This window comes from Diplotaxodon limnothrissa, linkage group LG12 (assembly GCF_057381915.1).
Source record: "Diplotaxodon limnothrissa isolate DT_005_m linkage group LG12, D_limnothrissa_male_GT1.1, whole genome shotgun sequence".
Classification (NCBI taxonomy): Eukaryota; Metazoa; Chordata; class Actinopteri; order Cichliformes; family Cichlidae; genus Diplotaxodon; species Diplotaxodon limnothrissa.
The window spans coordinates 13,358,234-13,379,600 of record NC_140607.1 but is presented as its reverse complement, the minus strand read 5'-3'; the positions used below and the strand labels follow the sequence as shown (position 1 = coordinate 13,379,600).

General features: G+C 41.0%; 3 protein-coding genes across 4 annotated transcripts; 1 reads left to right on the top strand and 2 right to left on the bottom strand.

Annotated features, from left to right (window-relative positions):
• The first annotated feature begins 167 nt into the window (after positions 1 to 167).
• adamts13 (ADAM metallopeptidase with thrombospondin type 1 motif, 13) lies at positions 168 to 11,585 on the top strand. 2 transcript variants are annotated; one of them, XM_085367143.1, is made up of 29 exons: positions 168 to 346; positions 637 to 697; positions 817 to 950; positions 1,240 to 1,323; positions 1,560 to 1,684; positions 1,780 to 1,926; positions 2,436 to 2,570; positions 2,782 to 2,932; positions 3,020 to 3,124; positions 3,198 to 3,349; positions 3,439 to 3,502; positions 3,833 to 3,959; positions 4,049 to 4,197; positions 4,283 to 4,403; positions 4,614 to 4,694; positions 4,771 to 4,952; positions 5,037 to 5,193; positions 5,916 to 6,045; positions 6,123 to 6,302; positions 6,390 to 6,588; positions 6,668 to 6,770; positions 6,848 to 6,977; positions 7,076 to 7,252; positions 7,340 to 7,544; positions 7,730 to 8,030; positions 8,117 to 8,260; positions 8,350 to 8,529; positions 10,387 to 10,562; positions 10,667 to 11,585. In XM_085367143.1, exons 1-29 carry the CDS (start codon positions 269 to 271, stop codon positions 10,820 to 10,822), a joined length of 4,134 nt encoding a protein of 1,377 aa, XP_085223269.1. In that variant the 5' UTR covers positions 168 to 268; the 3' UTR covers positions 10,823 to 11,585. The 2 variants fall into 2 exon arrangements, with proteins under 2 accessions (XP_085223269.1, XP_085223268.1); XM_085367142.1 differs by having other exon boundaries at positions 7,712 to 8,030.
• LOC146620942 (carnitine O-acetyltransferase-like) lies at positions 10,006 to 16,926 on the bottom strand. Its single transcript, XM_085367144.1, has 14 exons — positions 16,787 to 16,926; positions 15,382 to 15,651; positions 15,079 to 15,197; positions 14,377 to 14,430; positions 14,067 to 14,232; positions 13,767 to 13,941; positions 13,478 to 13,656; positions 13,280 to 13,380; positions 13,073 to 13,192; positions 12,845 to 12,967; positions 12,614 to 12,749; positions 12,467 to 12,529; positions 12,247 to 12,384; positions 10,006 to 12,133 (listed from the first exon to the last, which is right to left on the bottom strand). Exons 1-14 carry the CDS (start codon positions 16,811 to 16,813, stop codon positions 11,918 to 11,920), a joined length of 1,887 nt encoding a protein of 628 aa, XP_085223270.1. The 5' UTR covers positions 16,814 to 16,926; the 3' UTR covers positions 10,006 to 11,917.
• Positions 16,927 to 17,753: 827 nt separating this feature from the next.
• LOC146620941 (immediate early response gene 5-like protein) lies at positions 17,754 to 18,829 on the bottom strand. The gene has a single exon (XM_085367992.1). It carries the CDS (start codon positions 18,699 to 18,701, stop codon positions 17,823 to 17,825), a length of 879 nt encoding a protein of 292 aa, XP_085224118.1. The 5' UTR covers positions 18,702 to 18,829; the 3' UTR covers positions 17,754 to 17,822.
• Between the last annotated feature and the right edge of the window lie 2,538 nt (positions 18,830 to 21,367).

Below are 21,367 nucleotides of genomic sequence, written 5' to 3'. Positions count from 1 at the left end.
AGCTTTTATCACTCAGTGACAAAAGGCAAGAAATGACACATATTAGTCATAGCACACGCTGAGAGAGCCAACCAATAAGAGCTGTCCTCTTGGTCTCCAACCCCCCAAAAAAAACAGCAAATGACGCGTGACGCTCATCAACTTTGTCCCTACTGTTTACATAAACGCATACTCACAGACTCTTGGCTCTGTCCTGCCTGAGTAGGAGGATCACATATTGTCCTGGTGTTAAAGCGGAGCAGGTACACACACAGGAAGAAGGAGAAACATGGTTTTTATGACTCTGTTCTGTCTGCTGCTGCTGCGGCCTGGCTTAAGCGCACTAATGATTTCTCCATTGGAAAAGGTAGGTGGAAAGCTGCGGGTGAACAGGAGCACTGCGGTTAGTCATTCCACTGCTCGGAACTTCTGCAAAGTACATTGAACTCTTCAACTTTAAGCTGTTTATCATCCTGCGAAAAACCCACAAGTTACAGAGAGTCCTAACTTTGGTTATTGGATTTACATGCATACTGCTAACAAGCAATTAGCAGTATTTTCATGGTTTTTTTTGGTGTTTGACTCACATGTCTAAATCTAGTTACATAGCATTAATTTCACTACTAGATGTAAACAAAGTTTTGTTCCTTTCAAAAGCCTTTTCATCACTCGACCAGTCCAAGAGTACTTTCCTATCCAGGTTCTTCTCATTCCACAGGTATGTGTGTCAATGGAAGCTTGAAAATACAACAAAATGAGAAAAAAAGTATATACACAACCACTGGCACACAGACAGGTTATCATTCTGTGTCTGCACTGTTTTCTTCTTGGTCGCAGTAAGTGAGCGACTGCGTCGGTCAGCTGTGATGCCTGATATCACCCATCTGGAGCTACTGGTAGTGGTGGGGCCTGATGTCCAGCAGGTCCACAGGCAGGACACAGAAAGATACATCCTCACCAACCTCAACATTGTAAGCCTGATCGCACACATGCAAAAGAAGTTAGAACTAGTGGATGGGAATGTTTACTGAAACAATCCGTAAATGGAGCTGTGAGGATGATATAGGGAGGAATCAGCAGATAATGAAAGAGGTGTTAAAAGCAATAAGTCAGAGACAGTAATGTGTTCTGAAGTTGTACCGTGTCTGCTGAATTCTTTCCATAGTCTGGCCTGGTGTAAGTGCTCCGCAATTTTATAGTCCCAATACACTGAAAGTGATGAAATATAGTAATTGGACTTATATTTCAATTTCCACCCAGGCCTCAGAGCTGTTGAGAGACATTACCCTGGGTGCCAACATGAGGGTGCACCTGGTCCGCATGATCATCCTGTCAGAGCCAGAGGTAAGTGGCTTTCTGTTATGACTCCAGCTCATTATAGTTAAGTCACAAATGACCAAATATTAGATATAGCTTTTTAGCACAATAATCTGAAGTCCTACAGTGCTTGTGTAAGCTATTGTCACATCTATAGCTTATTAAGCTGCTGCTATCCATAGTGACTCTGAATGTGAGCAACATGATTAAAAGTTTCAGTGCAAAGTACTTTAATTCTCTTGTTACATTTGACCATGTTTTAGCCAGAGATCCAGCTGTCTACCAACATCACTTCTTCTCTCAGAAGTGTGTGTGACTGGGGCAGAAGGATTAACCCTTCAAATGACACGGACCCGCTACATGCAGATCTTCTACTGTACATTACAAGGTATGTTAACTGTCTGTATCTGGTTATAAGAGGATATTTTATTATCTTGCAGATGAGCAAAATGATTTTTTTTTTTGCTTTACCATCACAATCAGGTATGACCTGGTGTTACCTGATGGAAACAAGCAGGTCAGGGGAGTAACACAGCTCGGTGGGGCTTGCTCCAGTGACTGGAGCTGTGTGATTACAGAGGACACTGGCTTTGACCTGGGAATCACCATCGCTCATGAAATTGGCCACAGGTAAAAGGGATAATCCACGGGACCTAAAATGTATACTTTAGTTTACAGCTGTGTCTAATTTGGGGCATTCCTTATTATTTCTGTCATTTTGAAATGATCAAACAGTATAATTCAGTTTAATTGCTTTTTCCCCCCCCTTAAGTGAGTTTTTCTTTCTATTTTCAGTCAGAGATCAATTTTTGTCTATACAGGAAATGTTTTCAATGTTTCCAAGAAATTCTTCACAAATCACAGACCCATAAAAAAAAGCTTTAATTGTACTGTGCAGTTTAATTCAGCTCATAACACTCACTATAGTCACCATACTGGACCGTGATTGACAGTTTAAATGGTGCTTTACATGCTTCAAGACTGTTTTACCGTAATTGTTTGCTCTGGTATTCTTGGCAATTTAAAATACCTTTAAATGTCACCAGCCAGGGAATGTCATCTTTTAACAACCTCATGCTCACAGCATCCTACACTATGGTTACTTTAACATCTTTTATGCTTGATTGTATTTCACCCAGCTTTGGAATCAACCATGACGGAGTAGGAAACACCTGCAGCAGGAGTGGGTTCATGATGGCCTCTGACGGAGGCTACAACAGTGTGGATTTGACCTGGTCTCCCTGCAGCAGACAGCAGCTTCTTACTTTCTTCAGGTGGGCCAACCTGTTCACAGCAGCTGTGCAAGAAATGCCATTCATTTATCATGCACATCTTGCACTACTGAATATGGTATTTACTCTTAAGTCGTGTCTTCATATCTGCCACAGAGGTTGATCCTTAAAACGTAATTTATATTAAGTCTTCAGTCTTTCAGCGCAATATAATGTCAGCGCTTTGGGTTTTCTCATCTGTTGGTATTCTCAGTGAAGGGAAGGCGGAATGTGTAAAAGATCTCCCTGCAATGGAAGGATCCCTGCAAGACTGGAAGCCAGGGCTCTACTATGGCGTGGATGACCAGTGTCGTATAGCTTTTGGTAGCACTGCGAAAGCCTGCTCTTTCACCAATAATGACCTGGTATGTCACAGTCTTCATGGCACAGGATGGGAAATTGACATTACCACATTTTCAGTTTGTTAACAACCTTTTTCTCCTTTCCATCAGCCAGCTTGTCGTTTTCTGTCTTGCCACGTCAATCTAGACGACAATAGCTCCTGCAAACGCCTCCTAGTGCCACTTCTGGATGGGACAGAGTGTGGTCCTAATCAGGTACAGCTCTGCAGGCACCAGAGAGTCATCAAACAGTAGTGTGTTTTTCACGGGATGCAATCCTCTCTTCTAGTGGTGTCTAAAGGGGCGCTGTGTGTCTCCAGATGATCTCAGCTCCCCTGATGTGGTTCACGGCTCCTGGTCTGGCTGGTCTGAGTTTTCTTCCTGCTCGAGGACGTGTGGTGGCGGTGTCGCACTTCGTACGCGGCAATGTAACAACCCAAGGTTAACAAATGGATGCGTCAGTAAAAACATGTTGCTGAACTTCTTCTTAAGAACATGTGGGATTTTGGTGTGTCACCTCTAATTTTCAGACCTGCGTTTGGAGGGAATGATTGTGAGGGCCCAGATATCGAGGCTGAACTTTGTAACCAGCAAGTAAGTACTTACCGGCTATGTTTACATTGGGCCTCCATACAATAGGTCAATATTGTTTAATCAATGGAACATTGGACCCAAAATCATTCCCAGCTTTGAATGAGCTTTTCTTAGTAGTTTGCAGCCCATAATTTCAACAGAAATGATTAAATGTCTTAGAATTACGAGAAAATAAGTCATGCACATGTGAAAATAAGAGCATGGGACAAATCAGCTATTCTTCAAATTCAGTTTACTGCCAGAGTATCCTTACTGTAATTTGGGCTTGGCAGTGTAAACTTGACTTATTAGGAGAAAATAACACTTTTCTTACCATCTACCTTATTGCAGCCCTGTGAGCGCACTCAACTTAATTTCATGGCAGAGCAGTGCTCCCAAACAGATAACCACCCCCTCTACCTGCCACCAAACAGTGCTTCCTTCTACACATGGATTCCTGCATTAGGCTTTACACAGGGTAGGTCTAAGCAAACTTGATTTTTTTTTCTTTAGAGCAAAATGTGAAAAATGTGTACACCTAACATTTCTTATTCTTATCCTAACCAGGGGATGAACAGTGCAGATATATGTGCCAGTCAGATGGAGAAAACTTCATAGTGAGCCGTGGCTCTCAGTTTGTGGATGGTACTCGCTGTGAGACAGACAGCCCTCCTCCATTCGGCGCTACAGCAGCTTGTCTAAGAGGCAGATGCCAGGTAGGGATGGGTTAATGAGGCTAAATATATCAGGGATCAAATGCCATATCCCTCTTTCTGTGATCTTTCTTTTGTCTCTGATCAGCTGTTTGGCTGTGATGGTGTCCTGCACTCTGGAAAAGTACGGGATATCTGTGGGGTGTGTGGTGGAAATGGGTCTTCCTGCAGGTTGATATCTGACTCCTACAGTGGTGGTCAGGCCAGAGGTAACAAACTGAGTGCCATTAATTTAAGTTATTTGTAAAGCAAATATGATGTTTTCCTGCTTTTTTCCCTGTTGTACATAAGCAAATTTAATGCTTTTGGGGTGTGAAAGTTTTTTTTTCTTTACTAGTTTGAAAAGAATAATTGATGGCATTAATAACTGCTGTATTATCGTGCATCAGTTATAAATCAGTGATTTATTTTTGTTTCAGAGTACATCACCTTTGTCTCGGTGCCAGTGAATGCCACACAGGTTCATATTATCAACAGGGCACCTCTCTTCACTCATATGGGTGAGTGGCATAACTGGACAGGAGATTTACATTTCTATAAGACAACCTTAACAGGATTAAAACTTTGCATCCACAGCTGTAAAGACTGGGGAGACGTACATTGTGTCTGGAATGGGCAGCATGGCTCTGAATATGACCCACGCTTCCCCGCTGGATGAAAACCGCCTGGAGTACCGAATCCATCTAACACCTGACCTTTTGCCTGAGATGGAGGAGCTGCTCGTGCCTGGGCCTCTGCAAAAGGAGATAAAAGTACAGGTCAGGCGAGGAAATCTTACTAAACTGTTCACGTGGCTTTGTGCAACAGTTATAGTGATTTTGTTTTGTTTTTTCTCACTGTAGATCTATCGCAAATATGGAAAAGAATATGGAGAAAAAACAAATCCAAACATTAGCTACCAGTTCTATGTGCCTACCAGAAACAGCAGCCAAATGGATGTGTTACCCAAAGGCAAATGGTCTGTTTTCCCAACACCCTGCTCTGTATCTTGTGGATCAGGTAAGTAACTTAACGAAGAAAGTGACAAAAAAAATACTGTTGATGACGGGGATCATTTGAGACCTTGAGAGACCGTGTAGTGTTTGCTTTTTTGTTTGGGAAACAGATGTCTTTTGCAAGTAAAATGCCATATTGAAAGCATTTGTATAATAGTGTTTAGCAGTGGCTGTCAAACTCTGGTGTGCGCTGCCTACTGAGAGCTTAGATTATTGGGGAAAACAATGAAGTGGAACTAAGTTGAATGAAAATCATTTAGTTGGCAACATAAATAAAAAGGAAGCTAACACTATCATAGCAATCTTTACTTGACTAAAGTTCATATTTTGTTGCTAAAGAGTGACAAAAAGTGTACCAGTCTCTGGTGCAATGTTAACAGCACATCCCAATTCTTCTACATGATAAAGAGATTATGCTGTAGTAAATTAAAGAATACAGGCCCAGACTGTCTTGTTAATTTACAGATAATGTCCTACTTGTTTATTTTACTGTGAATTTTTCTGTCATTTAATTGTTTATCTGCTATTTCACTACTTTGGTGTAGCATGAAGGCTGTGGGGGAGGTCTTTATAAGTAGGAAAAGTTGTAAAATTCATGAAAATACAGTTAGAAGTCCATAATTTACACCCTTATGTTTGATACCTGATGTAGACTATAGGAGGCTACAACTGTTAAATCCAAGGTCTTGTAAACATTTGCATCTTCCACCTTTCACCCCTCAACAGGTGTTCGGAGGCATGTTTATATTTGTGCAGATGAAGAGACCAGCAAACCTTTGGAGGAACATGACTGTTCAACACCCCGTCCAACCACACTGCTCTACACAACCTGTAATCTTGCACCCTGTCCCCCCAGGTTGGGTTCATACTCAGCTTCTTTTGACATACAGTGCTCAGCACAAACTAGCACATGTAAAATGTACTATTTTACAGATGGACTGCAGGGACGTTTGGGCCTTGTAGCGCCTCTTGTGGTGGGGGAGAAAGAGTGCGTCCTGTAAGGTGTGTTCAGAAACATGGATCTGATGTGGTGAAGGTTCCAGATTCCAAATGTCCACCTGATACAGCTCCGCACGCTATTGAAAAATGTAACCTGCAGCACTGTCCTGCCAGGTATGACATCTGCAATGTAATGCTGATTATTAGATTCACAGAGTGTGAACAGTTAACATTGTAAATCTTCGGTCTGTGCGTTTATAGATGGCACGCATCAGAGCCAGGGGATTGTTCAGCAATCTGCGGGCCAGGAGAAGCAAAACAGATTGTATCGTGCATCCGACCTGAAGGTGGCGTGGATGTTGAAGTCGATCAAAGTTTTTGTTCAAAGCAGATTAAACCCCCCGATTCTGTGCCCTGTGTGGTAGACGTGTGTCCCATTGGGTGGGAATCAGACCGAGAGGTAAAATCAACGATAACTTGAACTCCAGTGTTCTTTAAGAATGTGAAACATCTCTACAATTGTTGTCTTTCTTGACCAGGAACAACCCAGTCTAAAGTCTGATTTGTTACCACGCTCTAGTCAGCCTCGTGTGTATGTGTGGAGCCCTGTTATTAGCCCGTGTTCAAAGACCTGCGGCAATGGTAAGTCCTCCCTTAGTCAGAAACAGTGCTGTCTACTCAGATGTAGTAACTCAAAGCCCACTGATTATGTGCTGTAGGAACTCTGCAGGTGTGGTTTTCTTGTGTGGACCATCAAACCACACTGGGAGTGCCTGACTTCCACTGTGATGCCTCTACTAAACCTCATCCCAAGTCTGAGATATGCAGCACTTTACCCTGCCCTCCTATGTGAGACACTGTAGTAACCATAGAGATGTGTAGAAAGTAGGATGCAGATTTGAAATAAATGTTTTAAAATTACAGGATATTTTTCTTGTAACAACCAGGTGGCGCTCTAAGCAAGGAGTCTGCAGTGTTACGTGTGGAGGAGGGGTAGCAAACAGGGTGCTGTACTGTGCTCGGGAAGCAGAAGGGGAGGAGGTGGTTGTGGAAGATTCGGAGTGCAGTAACTTTCCCAAGCCCACAGCAGTGGTATCATGTAACACTCACAGCTGCCCAGCAAGGTGAAGATCACACAAAATGCAAACCTGAAATCAATTTCTGCAACAGCAAAAAAAATAATGAACTCCCCACCACTGTCACTTGGCCAGGTGGAAGGTATTCAGGACGTTACCCTGCTCAGTCTCCTGTGACCTAGGTGTAGCTCAGAGGGTTGTGTCTTGTGTCCAGTTTATCCACGGCAAGGAGAGCATGGTGGCAGAGGAAAACTGCCATGCAGCTGTCAAACCAGCCATCACAGTGCCCTGCTTGGTGCAAGTCTGCACCTTTAGGTGGGAGGTGAAGCCGTGGAGCCAGGTACGTCACAAGATGGGGATGGCTATTAGATAGAAATGGGATGAAATAATCTCTTTTGAACCTGTTTTTTTTCTCCCGTCCACTCCTTCGCTGAATACCGAAGCAGTGGACACTGATGTCTCATTAAGCATGATATTGCTAACATTGTGAAATTTCCTTGTCATAAGTGTTGTGTTTCTCTCAAGTGTTCAGTATCCTGTGGCTACGGTATCCAATCCAGAGCTGTGTCCTGCATGGGCCCCTCTAAGCCAGAGCCCCTCAGCCCCCTGATTTGCATGCACATGCCCAAGCCAATCACCATCCAGGGCTGCTACACGGGCAGCTGCAGAGATGTGCCATCCACATCAGATAAACCCACTCCTCTGCATTCCACTCTAAGCCCTAAAAACATATCACAGCCAAGCATATGCCAACTTTCTCCTAGTCCAACAGAGGCCTTCACCATCCCAGTGGCTGCCACAACACTCACTCCAACCCATAAATCAAGTCAGTAGACATAAATACTTTAAGAGCTCATGAAGAACCGAAGGAAAAGCATTATTATTAATATTATAACATCTGCTCCTGTCTAGGTGCATGTGGACAGCTACTGCTGGAGGAATCAGGCACAGTGGATTTAACTGATGTGACAGATCGCTGTGTGGTATCCATAGGCCGACCCTTGGATGAGGTCATTCACATTAAAGTGGTGTCCAGCTCCCTGGACTGCAGAAAAAGTTGGTTCTATTAATAACACTAATACTGCTACTTTCTGTGCGAAGGCTGCAGCAGCAAAATAAATGCAACTCTGCGTGCGTTTTTACAGAGGAGTACGTGGCATTTTTCGACCGACTGGCATTTATGAGGAAGTGCGCGCATGTGGGAGGTACTGAACTGACCACCAGAACAAATGTCCTGCTGGTGCGTCAAAATCTGCTCACGCCAGGGAGCGGGGTTGTGTTTACGTACAGTTCACAGAAAAATAAGAAGAGGAGCCACCATCAAGGTAAGACGGTGCTTGAACAGAACTAGGAATTTTTTGCAGAAGGAATTTTTTTGCAGAAGGATTGTCAAATATCATGAAAGATAGGATTATGATTAATGAAAGAGCATCCTTCATTTGTTATTTGAATGGATGCAGCAACAAGTGAATTGAAACTTATTCACTTAAACTGAATTAACAGAGATTTGCAAGCCTGTACACAAGTCTTAAGCCACCCCTCACTACTTGTGCAAAGAAGGTTGTTGTTCGGTAGCGTTTGCATGTGTGTCACTCTCTTTCTACAGGGGGGCACAGCGGGGTCATGTTAGCAATCCATTAGAATTTACGTTACATCCACCAAGATCATCAACTGAAGTTAAAGTTAATAATTTTATTGAAAATTGACAAAAGCCATACAAGTTAGAAAGTATGAGTCTTTGGTGGTGTGCATTGTCGACATATAGAAACTACCATACTAAGATTTAAAATATGTCACATTTGACCTCTGACCTCTCCTTAAAGCTTGATAGATTGATTTGAAGGTCAAAATGATTTAAAACTGCCTTTGTTTACATTGACAACATACGGGTAAATAGGGAAAGATATGTGGGAATTTTAAATATCATGTTACTTTGGACCGCTGACCTCTTCTTCAAGGTCAAATGAGGTCAAACTGTCCAGTCATTAACAAATCAATACCTATTATCCATTACCTACTCTTAAATAACAAAAGCCACTTTGCACTTGATTTTACTTGAATACATTTGTAGTGCAGTATGTTTAAAAAGAATAAAGAAAACTAATTAATACATACAAAATTCATTTACTATTTCCTTAAAAGAAAATACTGCCCAGAGAGTGAGCTGATTGAGGTTGGCACTCTTATTTTCCTTCCAAAGAGTTGGATGTATGTGTAATTTTCAAAAGTCATCATGAGGATAAACTGGAGGAAAGTGGAATCTACTGTTCACTGAAGCCTCATTAGAAATGCTCTCAGTGGAAGAGTGGCTTTCAAGAAGCCATTCTTAAGAAAGGGAAAGATGGAGACAATTTTGAGCTATGCCAGCTTAAACAAGAAATGGACTGATGATCAGTGGCAGCAGGTCTGAATCTAAACCAGAACTATTTAGTTCAACTTATTGTCAGCATGTCAGAGGTCAGCTGAGAGGTGCAACAGTGAATCGTGGATTCACCTCCCCAGAGCTGGGACCTCAACATTATTGAAGCAGTGTGGAATTATTTTGGCAGACAACAGATCAAAACTTCCAAAGAAAAGCTTTGAATTTCCTTCAAGAAGCCTGAAGAACTATTCCTGAAGACTACTTTAAATTAAAAGAAAGCTTGCCTAAGAGGGTTTAGGCTGTGTGGAAGAATAAAGGTAATAATACCAAACCTAATTAGAAATGTACAAGCACTGTTTTATACCTTATATAGTGTATATATTACACGCGTGCATGTTTGCACATCTTCAGTAAATTTTGACACCTATTTCCCCATTTTTCCTAACAAAATATCAAGGTTTGGCTCAAGACTTTTGCACAGTACTGTATGACGCAGTGAGAATACTTCCACAGTCTAACGCAATCATAAACAAAAGCCCTGCAATACATAACGTCAGATGAGAATACTGTAAGTTTTTTACGCTTTTGCCTCGGATAGAGTGAGACTGTTTTAAGATTTCCAGCTATATGGGCTGTTTTGTTCATATCCTTTCCATCCACCATGCAGGTGGGAAGGACGTGATATTCTAGCTATGAACAATCAATTCACAGCTATAATATTCCTTGTAGACAACTGTAAATTTTATTGCAATTGCACTAAACTGCACACAGACTATAGTGATGATAACTTGTTAACCAACGATCCATATTTGCCCCTCAGATTGTGACATTCAGCTGTTCTCCCCCAGCGGTGTGTTTGAGAATCCAATAACGTCCAGCACTAACCACACCTGTCGAGTGCTCATCAACGCCCCTCCCTCAGTGAAGATCAGAATCCAAGCACTACACATAGGATTAGTATTCAACACCACAAACTCCCAGTCTACATACATTATGGTGCGAACAAGCTCTCTAACATGTGTTGGTTCAATATGCTGTATCTTACAAGGACAAAAAGCGCACGAGTATAACTACTGCAATATGCTTGTTGTGTTATTCAGATCCGGGACATGGATGTCTTAAAGACCAACGTGTTTAAAGGTAACCAGCTGTTTCAGTGGCATACGTCGGGAAATATGGCTGAGGTTGAATTTCACGGAGACTACCTGCATTCTGAAGGAAGCTTCAGAGCTCGATATTCATTTGTGCGCCTTTGATACCAGATACTGTTTTTGACAATGTTCACTTGTGCTCTGTTGAGAAGAAAGAGTTAAAGGTATAATATGCAGCAGTCATCAGTTATGTGATTTCTATAAACTGAACACAACATTTATATTTGGCCCCTCCTCTCTGGCTCCACAAAGCGAAAGGGAGGAGCGGTGCTCACGCGAGCTGAAAAAGGTGAAAGATGAAAAGGAGCGGTGTTAACAAGAACGAAGCTGTGACTCAAATAGCTGTGAAATGAAATGTTATTTGTGATAACGTGATTGTTTCGCAGCACTTTTCATTCTAAATCACAACTGTGAAGGGAGGTGCTGCATTGCTGGGTTTTGTGGGAATACACCTGAAGCGCATGCTCCATGATGGCTGCTATTGCCTCTGGCTCCGCTCAGACCCCCCGAACAGAAGGACCTCTGCGACTTTTCATGACACGGACAGCGGAGAAGACAGACAGTGACAGTAATGCCCCTCGTTCTGTATTTTTACAGAGTCCTGCACTCACACTCTCAGTTGTTGGTCAGAGACTACACACCCTTTGTACAAAGGCAACACCCCTGAAAAAGGAAAAATAAGAAATTACAAGAAGGCTGTTTCCCTGCAGATTTACTTACCACCATACAGTTCTTGTGGTTCATAACTGCATATTATATCTTCAAGTGAAAGTGAAATGAAAAAGGATCTTACTGAAAGATCCTTTTTCATTAACTGTTATAACTATATGCAATTATTTTGACCTTAAATAAACAATAAACAAACCAAAGCACTCAAAATCTTTAACTTAAGCAAGGACAAAGTCATTTGGAAGATAGCACACAGAACTGCTGAAGTATAAAAATGGAGGGCGTACTTATACTATTACAGTTAGTAAATAATGCTCATCTAAAGTTCACACGCACACCTATATATAGCTCTATCTCAATACTGATAGTCACACGGTAAATTTCCCATAATTCCTTTAAAAACTGGTTTCCCCATAGCTCCAACACACTCAGTCCATTGCAGGTCTGTGTCAGTGTGGCATTGTTCCAGGTTCAGCTACAGCCACAGCCCGGCGGGGGCACAAAAACACCGTGCCAGGTTCCTGTGTGGAATCACTGCTTGGCTGTAGCTGTGTCTTCCAAGAGAGCTCTCATGTCCAACAGTGCTTCCTCTACAGCCTGGGCAAAGTTGGCAGCATTTGTCTCCTCGCAGCTGTTAAAGGCTGTGATGGCGATGTTGATGTGCTCATCCATGGGATTGTAACACACTCCATAGCCATCTGGCACCATTGGACCAAAGCACATCACACAGTCTGTCTTGGAGCCAACCTGGACATCGAGACGGGAGGGATGAGGGCAAACATGCAAGTAAACAAATATTACAACACATTATCCTTTGCTCAGCAGTAACACACTGGGGCTTTTCTTAGATGCAAATATACCTGGCTGGTGGAGAGATTAAAATGATTAGCCACAGCATAAGAGGTGTCCATAAATATCTCAGGTATAGAGGTCAGGTCTTCTATGCTCTGCCTCTTGAGCCCAAGGAGGTGTCTGTCAATGGCCTGCCCATGAATTGCCTGAAAAAGCAATGGTGAGCATGTTAAAGTGATATTTATCAAGTAGTTAAAAAGTGGTTGTTTTGGGGATTTCAGCACTCACGTTGTACGTGTTTTCTTTATGCGTCTGAATGGCCTTCTGCAGCAGTGCCAGCTTCTCTGCGCTCTGTTTGAACATTTACTGCTCAGTTTTTACGATCACATTTAAAATGTTACATCGCTTGTGAGAGCCCATCATTTTTACTAGTACCTGTTTAGCTGGGTCTTGCATTGCCTGGACAAATTCAAGTGAGTCTGCAGTAGTTGACCGGATTGCATCTGTTCGCCCATATTTGAACATTCTTAAGGAAGCACTCTCATAGGTAGAGCAGCAAATATTATAGATCCTGGATTGAAAACAAAAAAAGTATATCATGCGGTGCACTCAGTGTCTGCATCCCACGGGACCTTTCCCCCCCTTTCAAGAGAGCGGACTTCTCACCTGAAGTACGCCAGCTGAAGAGCCATTTGCACAAAGGCATCTGGACTGAGCTTATGCTTCTTTGGCACATTTTTTCCAAAGTGAGAAAACACAAGCACTTTCACATCCAAGTCGTGTACCATTCTGACAAAAATGAGAAAAGAGGGAGTCAAAGAAAATGTCTGACATCAAAGCCCAAATGACAACAGCAACAAGAAAACTACATTCTGACTGCACAGCATGACATACATGTTCATATTTTGTTTGGCCTTCTCAATATCTCTCTTGACCTCAGGTGTAATGTTAAAACGCAGCTTCTGGGGCATGGGCAGGGGAATCATGGGAGCGCGACGGAATTGAGTCCTCTGCCTGTTGAGAAAAACGTGACCCGCCGAGTCAGTGTGAGCTCATCATAAACACGAAGAAACACTAGTCTAAAATCTGAAATAAACTTACATGTATTTAACAACGTAATCGATGAGAAACACAATGGGTGGACCCTCAGCAGGTGCATGTTCATACACCAGTCCACATGCACCGTCTTCACCAACAATGAACTGAGGACGATTTGCAGGTACATTCAAATTCTCAACCATTGCCAGAATCCTGTTTATTACTTTGGATCTGTGAGTCATTGCGCTCTTTTAAACTGACCTGTAGCGTCTTATCAAACCAGCGGTTGCCACTGTTCCAACGAGCACCTCCTCCATGCAGAATCTGGGCAGCTACGCGGCTCAGATACAAGTCATCAGACACCCGCAGCATTGGAGCATCCAAACAAACTGTAAAAATACTTTTCTGGATGGCACGAACTGAGTCTTTATTCGTCCTATCTGAGAAGGAAAAAAAAAGGGGGAAATGGAACTTGTGAATCACAAGATTCTAACAAAAAATGCTTTCTATCTATAGAATACATCTGGCTGATACTGTGGCTTGTCCTCACCCTTAATCAGGTTATTATAGGCTTTTCCCCAAGTGTTGCGGTGCTGTGATGTGAGGATGCCAATCGGTTCTTTGTTAGTCTGCAAAGAGGAGTTCCAGATCTTCTCCAGCTGCATATACATCTGATCCACTGTTAGTGGAGTGCCATCACTGTTGTACACATCTAGGACAAAAAACTAGAAGAGAAGCCGGGTTGATTCAGTAACAGATTTAGTTTATTACTCCTTTTCTTCATAATGACTATAAAAAAAAATCAGGATCTTTATAATTGAAGAAAGAACAGCAGTGCCATCTAGAGTACCTGAAAGTTGTGGACCACAGTGATGTGAGTCGGAGGTGTTTTTCCACTGGCGTGATTTACAACGATATCTCTCTTTGGTCCAGGAATACGACAAGAAGACAGGATCTGGTAATACTGGTCCATACAAAGAGGCTTCCCACTCAAATACTCTACAGGCAGAGTCTGACTACAACACAGTAACTAATATTATTCATTTGCAGTTTTGAAAAAACCCCAAAAAAAACCAAATAAAAAACAGCTGCAGGCCATGGTGATAATGAGCTTATTGCTACAGCAGTACAATGTTTGTATTGATTTCAGACAAACTCACGTGTCAATCATTTTTTTAAAGTCCAAAACTCCTGCAATTAATTTGGCAGCAAACCTGCAAAAAAAAAACAAAAAAAAAAAAAACAAGTCAGATTATAGATTACTACACATAATGGTCAGTGTATGCTTTGTTTTGCATCAATGCTCCAAAAGCTAGCGCTCATATATAGTGTTCACAGATGGAACAAAATCAGTCATGAACTATGGAGAGGAATGGAGAGGAACGCAGTTAAATTTTTAGAAGCTAAAAGTAAAAACAAAACAAAAACAAGCACTGGCTTGTTTACCACAGTCTCATATGTTTGGCACATATATTCTTATCATCTTCATTGTTATTTTTGCATTACATCTCCATGGTGCCCCTATGTTCACTGCATATCCCATGGGTCACAGCATTCAAAAACAGCTGAGCAATGGTATGAGAAGCCCTGGGGCTTTAAATAGCCAGCATGTGGAGGGAAGACTGTGCAAAGGTCAGCTTAAAATGAGCTTGTACTGTAACTTCAACACAAAGTAAATCACTTTTTAAAACAGCTTAATGGCTGCACTTATATTCAGACAATTAAACTTTATAACTGGTACTGCTGGAGCCCCGAAAATTTACTGCACGCATTACAAGTGCTGGGGTTTTTTTTAGTGTTTGTGGGCCTGTGATTATTAAGATAAGCAGTTTGGATACTGTAAGGGCATGCTGGTTTCTCACCTCATTTGACCTTGACGATCATGAAAGTGCATCTGGGGCAGGACTACTCCAGGGCTGGTGTAAACTGCCACCGGCATACGGCAATCCAGGTAGGCCGACTGCATCCACCATTCTGTTAACTACACAAACACAGCTGTAGTCAGACCAGGGCGAAAAAAGAATTACTTTAATTTCTTAAACAGCCAAATTAAACATGTATTTAGTGTATGTAATTACAAAAGACAGATTCTTCTGTCAAAAGACTGCTTTTACACTCATCATGTCTACGGTGACACATAAAGTTAAATAAATCCATTTATCTACCCAGTTGTCCGTCTTGCGTGCCCGCCTTTCCAGTCCCTTTTGAAGCCTTTCTCCTACACCACCCTTAAGGAACTCCTGTACCACCTTCCTGGTGTGATCCATCTCTTCATCACTGATGAGGGGTTCCAAAGCTGCGAGGTAGCGCTCACACGTTTGATTCAAGGGTGGCACAGGTAGCTTAGGCAGACCCTCTTGGTGTGTCAGGGGCCTTGCAAGGATCTGCGTTACGGGTCTGACTAGGTGACATGGCTTCACCATACCTGGCCGCATCTATAAGATAATATCTTGTTAAGTTAAAAACTCTTCTGTTTTTTCTGCTATTACACATTAAATTGGAGTATTACAAATGGATTTAGAAAGTTGAAGGTGTCATTGCTATTTGAAGCCCAACAGACAGTTAAATATATAAATAGCCCAGTACATTCATACATGAGTGTGAATACTGAAATGTAATCTTATTGACAATCTCACTGGGGCTCGTTAACCCTGCAGATTAATTGAATCTCTTTAACCTCAAGTGTCAACATGTTGTTTAGTGCATGCAATCTAAGACTGCAGACATTAATGAGTCGCTGCAAACTGGTTTAAGCAAGAACTAGCTTCGGGCGTTGCGAACAACGGTAAATAACTTAGACAGGCTCGTGCTTTACAGTGAGATGATGATTTGGTGCATGAAAACGGACACCAAAACAACCGACAGAAGCAGCTATACTATTCGGACTAACTGGTGTTAGTCTCTGCCAGCTTATAAATAGGTTGACACAGTTGAACCTTCGGATGGGAGCTACAACAAAAACACATCAATATAAAGTCGTTATACGATTTATTGACAAAAAATAAGAAGATACATTCATATGATATCCCATTTGATTTAATATTACTCCAAATAAGGTTGAATTAAATACGTAACGGTTAGAAAAAATGTAGGGATATTTATGTCAAGCTGGAACACAACAATTAACTTCCGGTTAGCGATATCAACATAAAGTTATTGCTAAATATTTTGTGTATTTATTGCACGCCACGACAGAAAAGATGCAAGAATGTGGATAATACTGGGGGATGACTCCGAGTCACATTGCTGTTTCCCATGTCACGAACTAAGCTAACGCTAAGTTACTCTATGCTACGCTAAGCTAACGCTATGCAAAATGTTAGCTAACCCCCTCCCCGAAAAAAAGAAAAATACTCCGTTATATTCCTTAACGCACAATTTAAATGCACACGTTGGGTGAACGTAAGTTACATTTTAACCTACTGTTGCCACATTGTTGCTATTCTGCACAGCGCCCCTCCCTCTTCACTCACTCACTTGACCTGATGTCGCAAAATCAAACGTAACGTTACTGCGCTTTTTTTAACACGCACTTAAAACACACGCAAAGGGGGAAAAAGGAGGACTCACCGCGGCTCTGACAAAAACACCCAGCATCTTGTCAGACGGACGCGCTAAAAACTTGGACTGTCCCGGGAATATAGATGGGGAAACCCTCGGGCAGTCATGTCTCAAGGACAAGCACTTTGCGCTCAGCTGTCCGCCCCCCGTCGGATACAGCAAACAAAACAAGCGCTCTCTCTCCTTGAAAAGTGTTTTTCTAGGTGGAGTTTGGCACACGTGAGACTGCTGTTTCAAAACAAATAATTACACTAAACCTCTACCCGCATGAAAGCTTCCTCAGCTCATTGTTTTATTCATTTTAGGAAAAATGGATTCAAATGTTCCACAAGAGCTGCTAATAAGCATTTGTCTTTTACTACTTCTGGTTATTGTGTTCAGAAATTGCATATTAAAACCTCCAAGTTCAGTGAAATGATGGCACATTTACTACTACTACTAATAATAACTGTAATAATAATAATAAGAAGAAGAACAAAAACACAAAATCTGTCTGTATTTCTAAGTTGACCGCTGCGCCCTCTTTCCAAGTAATTTGAAGTCAATGCATTTGTGTTTTTAGACTGTTTGTTTTATTGATTAATCAAAGCAGGCCCTGATATAAATATATATTTACATAATAAGAATAAGAATAAGAATTCTCGTTGAACTGTTGCACAAAGCTGCACAGATCTTCTCTGGCCACATGGTGGTAGTCGTCCAACATCTTTCCAAGGAGAAAACAGCATTCACTTATTTCTCCAGGAAATACAAACCAGTGACTCCGGTTTTCCCGCAGAAAAAAAATAATTTAACAAAAAATCACCACCACAAAATAATATTTAAATAAAGGTTACAGTTTAGTCATGCTGTGTAGAAATTATTCGCACTAGCACAGGAAATGTCAATGTGCAAAAAGTAATGGAAATGCATATGACCATTCTGTATAATTTCAGCACTGTTTTTGTATAAAAAGTCCAAGAGAGAACTGCAGTCGTGTCATGATTTATTTAAAAGCAGCAAAATAAAACGATACAAAGAAATTAAAAACACATAGTCATACATATCAAAATGCTTCGATTGCTCTGGTCCAGCCGCTGCCTGTTAACAGCGTGTGTTTTAAACAAATTGTTTGAGTGGCGAATATTTGCTCAAGGTCCGTTTGCTGCCAACTCACAAACTCAGATAGCCCACCTGAGCCCAGCACCGAGATCAGGTTGGAGATGTTTGTGCTGTCCAACTGGTCAGAGTCTGAATGTGAATCATCATCACTCCTCATTCTTTTACACGGCACTGGCGCAAAGTCTGGCAAATAAAACTCTGGATCAACGATATGATAACTTATGTCAATCTTTCGCTTTTTTGTGTAGCACTGCGCGCCCTGCGGCTGTTTGGGCTGCGCGCAACAGTCTGTGTGGAAGTATCCGTTCGTGACAGTAGTCACCACATGGGTGTCCAAGTCCAGGACAGTCTTTTGGTTGGCTTGCGTGTTCGGGATAGATAACTCCCAGGAGGATTTGTCCGCACAGCTCCAACAGGCGTCCGAAACCATGAGGTCAGAGTCACTCGGTGAATCCATTGCGCAGGCAGATGCGCCTTGGTGCGCCACCTCTGCAGGCTGACCGTTGGGCTGGTGCGCTCCGCAGTGCCAAGTGTCCGACTCAACCCCAGTAAAGTTGCAGTAGAAGTCATCAGCCAACTCCGTGAAGCTCCCCGTCCATTCGAGGTATTCTTGCCTTTCTCGGACTACGGTTACATCCTCGTACGGATTCGTCCTCTGCATCTGCGACAAGTTTTTGCTCATGTAGAACTGCCTGGCGTTTCTCAGTACGTACGTTACCAGTAAGTTCTTGTGGAGCTTGATGCCTCCTCTCTGCGTCCTGGAGCTTTGGATTTTCCTCAAAGAAATGGAGATCAGATTCTGTGCTTCAAATGCACACTCCATCCTCAGTCGGGCCACCCTTTCTTTGCTCTCGGTCTCTCAAATCGTTTGTTTCCAAACTGGAGAAATAGTGATGCCTTTAGTTGAGATTCCTATCAGATTCGTGTAGACTGTGTCCATAGCGCTCCATGTCTTCCCAGTAAGGGCATGGATTTGCAACTCTCATCTTTCCTTGCCACGCCCTCACGTACACATTGTCCAATGGGAGGGAGGAGGTGCTTCTGTTATACGCAAATATCACTACTAGCCTCATTCAAAATGCACGTAGGAGCAGGCAAGCTGTATTTCACTAAATATGATCTTTTTAAATCTCAGTGCAGACAAATAGGAGACTTTGGAGTCCGCACTAAAACAGAAAGCAATGGAAGGTGGAAGAACAAGCAGATGCGAATGTAGCGGGGTAGTACAATAGAGTGAAATAGTGTAATGGGATGTAATTTATAAATATAACATGTGCTAACATGTAATAACAAATAAGAAAAATATTAGATGATGTGGATGTAGAATATAAGTAGAGAGGATGAACATTAAAACAGGGTTAAGTTGCATTTTATAATATCAACATTATCTACTTTAGTCAGTTTCTTGACTGTTCCAATCATGTATCTTATTATTTTCCAAAACAGTTTATTACTTTATCATTTTATATACTGAGGATTCTTTCTCTACTATATTGTTACATTTTATATTACAATGTGCTACCACAGTACAAGACTATACTATACTACATTTTATGGCTGCTTGATGGCAAAAATCACAATTACACTTAACAGGATCAAAGCCGAGATTATAATGATTGAATCTAAAAGATAAAAAACTGATTCTATTATTTATTTAATTGTCTTTTAAACAGTTATGAGAACTTAATTTTAAAAAAAAGCCCTAATTCCCCAAAATCAACTAAATAAATACATTTTAAGCAAATAATAAGGTGAACTAAAGAAGTTTGGGAGAGAACAATATCACTATATTATATGGTATATTGCAATATAATATGATATGACACTATAAAACATGGTACTATGCCACGTTATTCTACATTATACTATAGTAATCCAAAGTTAGGTCCAAAGATTGTTGGATAAAGATGCTATTTTTTTTTTTAATTTTACCTCTGTACACCACCATGATGAATTTTAAATTAAACAATCAAGATGCAGATTTTCAGCTTTGATTCCAGACGTTTAACAAAAGTATTACATTAACTGTTAAGGAATTAAAACCATTTTCATATATACATATATTTAGTCCCCCATTTTTAGATGTGCACAAGTAAATCGACAAACCAAGATTTGTTTTAATACTTGGATGAAAATCATTTGCAATCAATGACTGCCCGAATCCTAGAACTCATGGATACACCCAAAATGCTGTGTTTCCTCCTTTGAGATGTTCTGCCAGGTCTTTACTGAAGCTGCCATCAGTTGCTACTTGTTTGTGGTTCTTTTTGACTTCAGTTTTATATTTAACAACTGAAAAGCATGCTCCGGATCAAGTGACTGACTTGCTCAGTGAAGTATATCCCATTTTTTTGTCTTGAGAAACTCTTTTGCAGTTTCCTTTGGCTTTTAAGCATTTAGTTGTACCCAGCAGTAAGTATAGCCCTGTACCCTTCAGAGTACTTCAGTACACTTCATAATACTACTTTTATAAGCAGTCTACTTCAATCAATAAACACTAGTTACTCGGTGCAATTGGCAGCCATGTCCATGGCATAATAATGCTTTTCCTAACCTTTCCACTTCCATATTTTTCTTTCCCCATCATTCTGGCACAAGTTAATCTTGGGTCATTTTTAAAATAACTTATTTTTTCCAGAACTGTGCAAGTTTTTTTTAAATGTCTTCTGGTAAAGTCTGCCCCTCTTGTTCTTGAGTGTAACCAGTGGTTTGCATCTTCTTGTAAATCCTTTGTATTCGTATTCACGAAGGTCTGCCTTGATTGTAGACACTGAGAATGAAACACTTACCTTCTCAAGACTATTCTCGATGAGGTTAGATGGTTGTAATTCTTAAACAGTTAATGTAAAATGTTTGTTAAATCCTTTGAATTAAAGTTGAAAATCGGTGTAGAGTATGGTTTCTCTCTATTTATGCTCTATAAAAATCACCTCTACAGCTTATCTATTTATTTATTTATTTTATTCTGACATTTTCCCCACTAGCATTTCACTCATATTGCCATTTAGCTATGTTACTGTATTGAGTTTACTTGTCTCATTTTTCCTGTGATTGTAACAAATAAAGCCCCTCTGCACATTTAGTTTGGCTGCTTTTTGTGTTGGTATATTAATTACAAATGTGCTCGGTGATTTTTTTTAAAGTACTTTCTTTGTTAGAGACTCACAGTTACAGTTACAGATATCCGATCTCCCAGTTTTCCCTAAAGCCACTTTTACTCTGTCTTTCAATACACTAGAATATGCTGCCCATAAGCTGTAGTTTACTGGATTATTCTTATTTCACATTAATATAATAAACCTATTATCTGTGCTCTGATTAAACCAAGGCACCTTAACAGTCTAGGATCTATGTTTTATATTCTATGTTACTTGATGATGATGAAAAGGTTGGGTATGGGAACATGACTATATTCTATGTAACAGTATGAAGAACGTAATGTAACCAAATTCAAGAATTATATAAATATGTTGTTACTTGTGTTACAAG

Coding starts and splice junctions, on each gene's coding strand:
- adamts13 (XM_085367142.1), top strand. CDS start 269: ATGGTTTTTATGACTCTGTTCTGTCTGCTGCTGCTGCGGCCTGGCTTA. Junction 6,303..6,389: donor CTGCAGCACTGTCCTGCCAG/GTATGACATCTG, acceptor GTGCGTTTATAG/ATGGCACGCATCAGAGCCAG. Junction 6,589..6,667: donor GGTGGGAATCAGACCGAGAG/GTAAAATCAACG, acceptor TTTCTTGACCAG/GAACAACCCAGTCTAAAGTC.
- LOC146620941 (XM_085367992.1), bottom strand. CDS start 18,701: ATGGAGTGTGCATTTGAAGCACAGAATCTGATCTCCATTTCTTTGAGG.
- LOC146620942 (XM_085367144.1), bottom strand. CDS start 16,813: ATGCTGGGTGTTTTTGTCAGAGCCGCG. Junction 13,657..13,766: donor CTATAATAACCTGATTAAGG/GTGAGGACAAGC, acceptor TTTCCTTCTCAG/ATAGGACGAATAAAGACTCA. Junction 12,385..12,466: donor ATAAAGAAAACACGTACAAC/GTGAGTGCTGAA, acceptor TTGCTTTTTCAG/GCAATTCATGGGCAGGCCAT.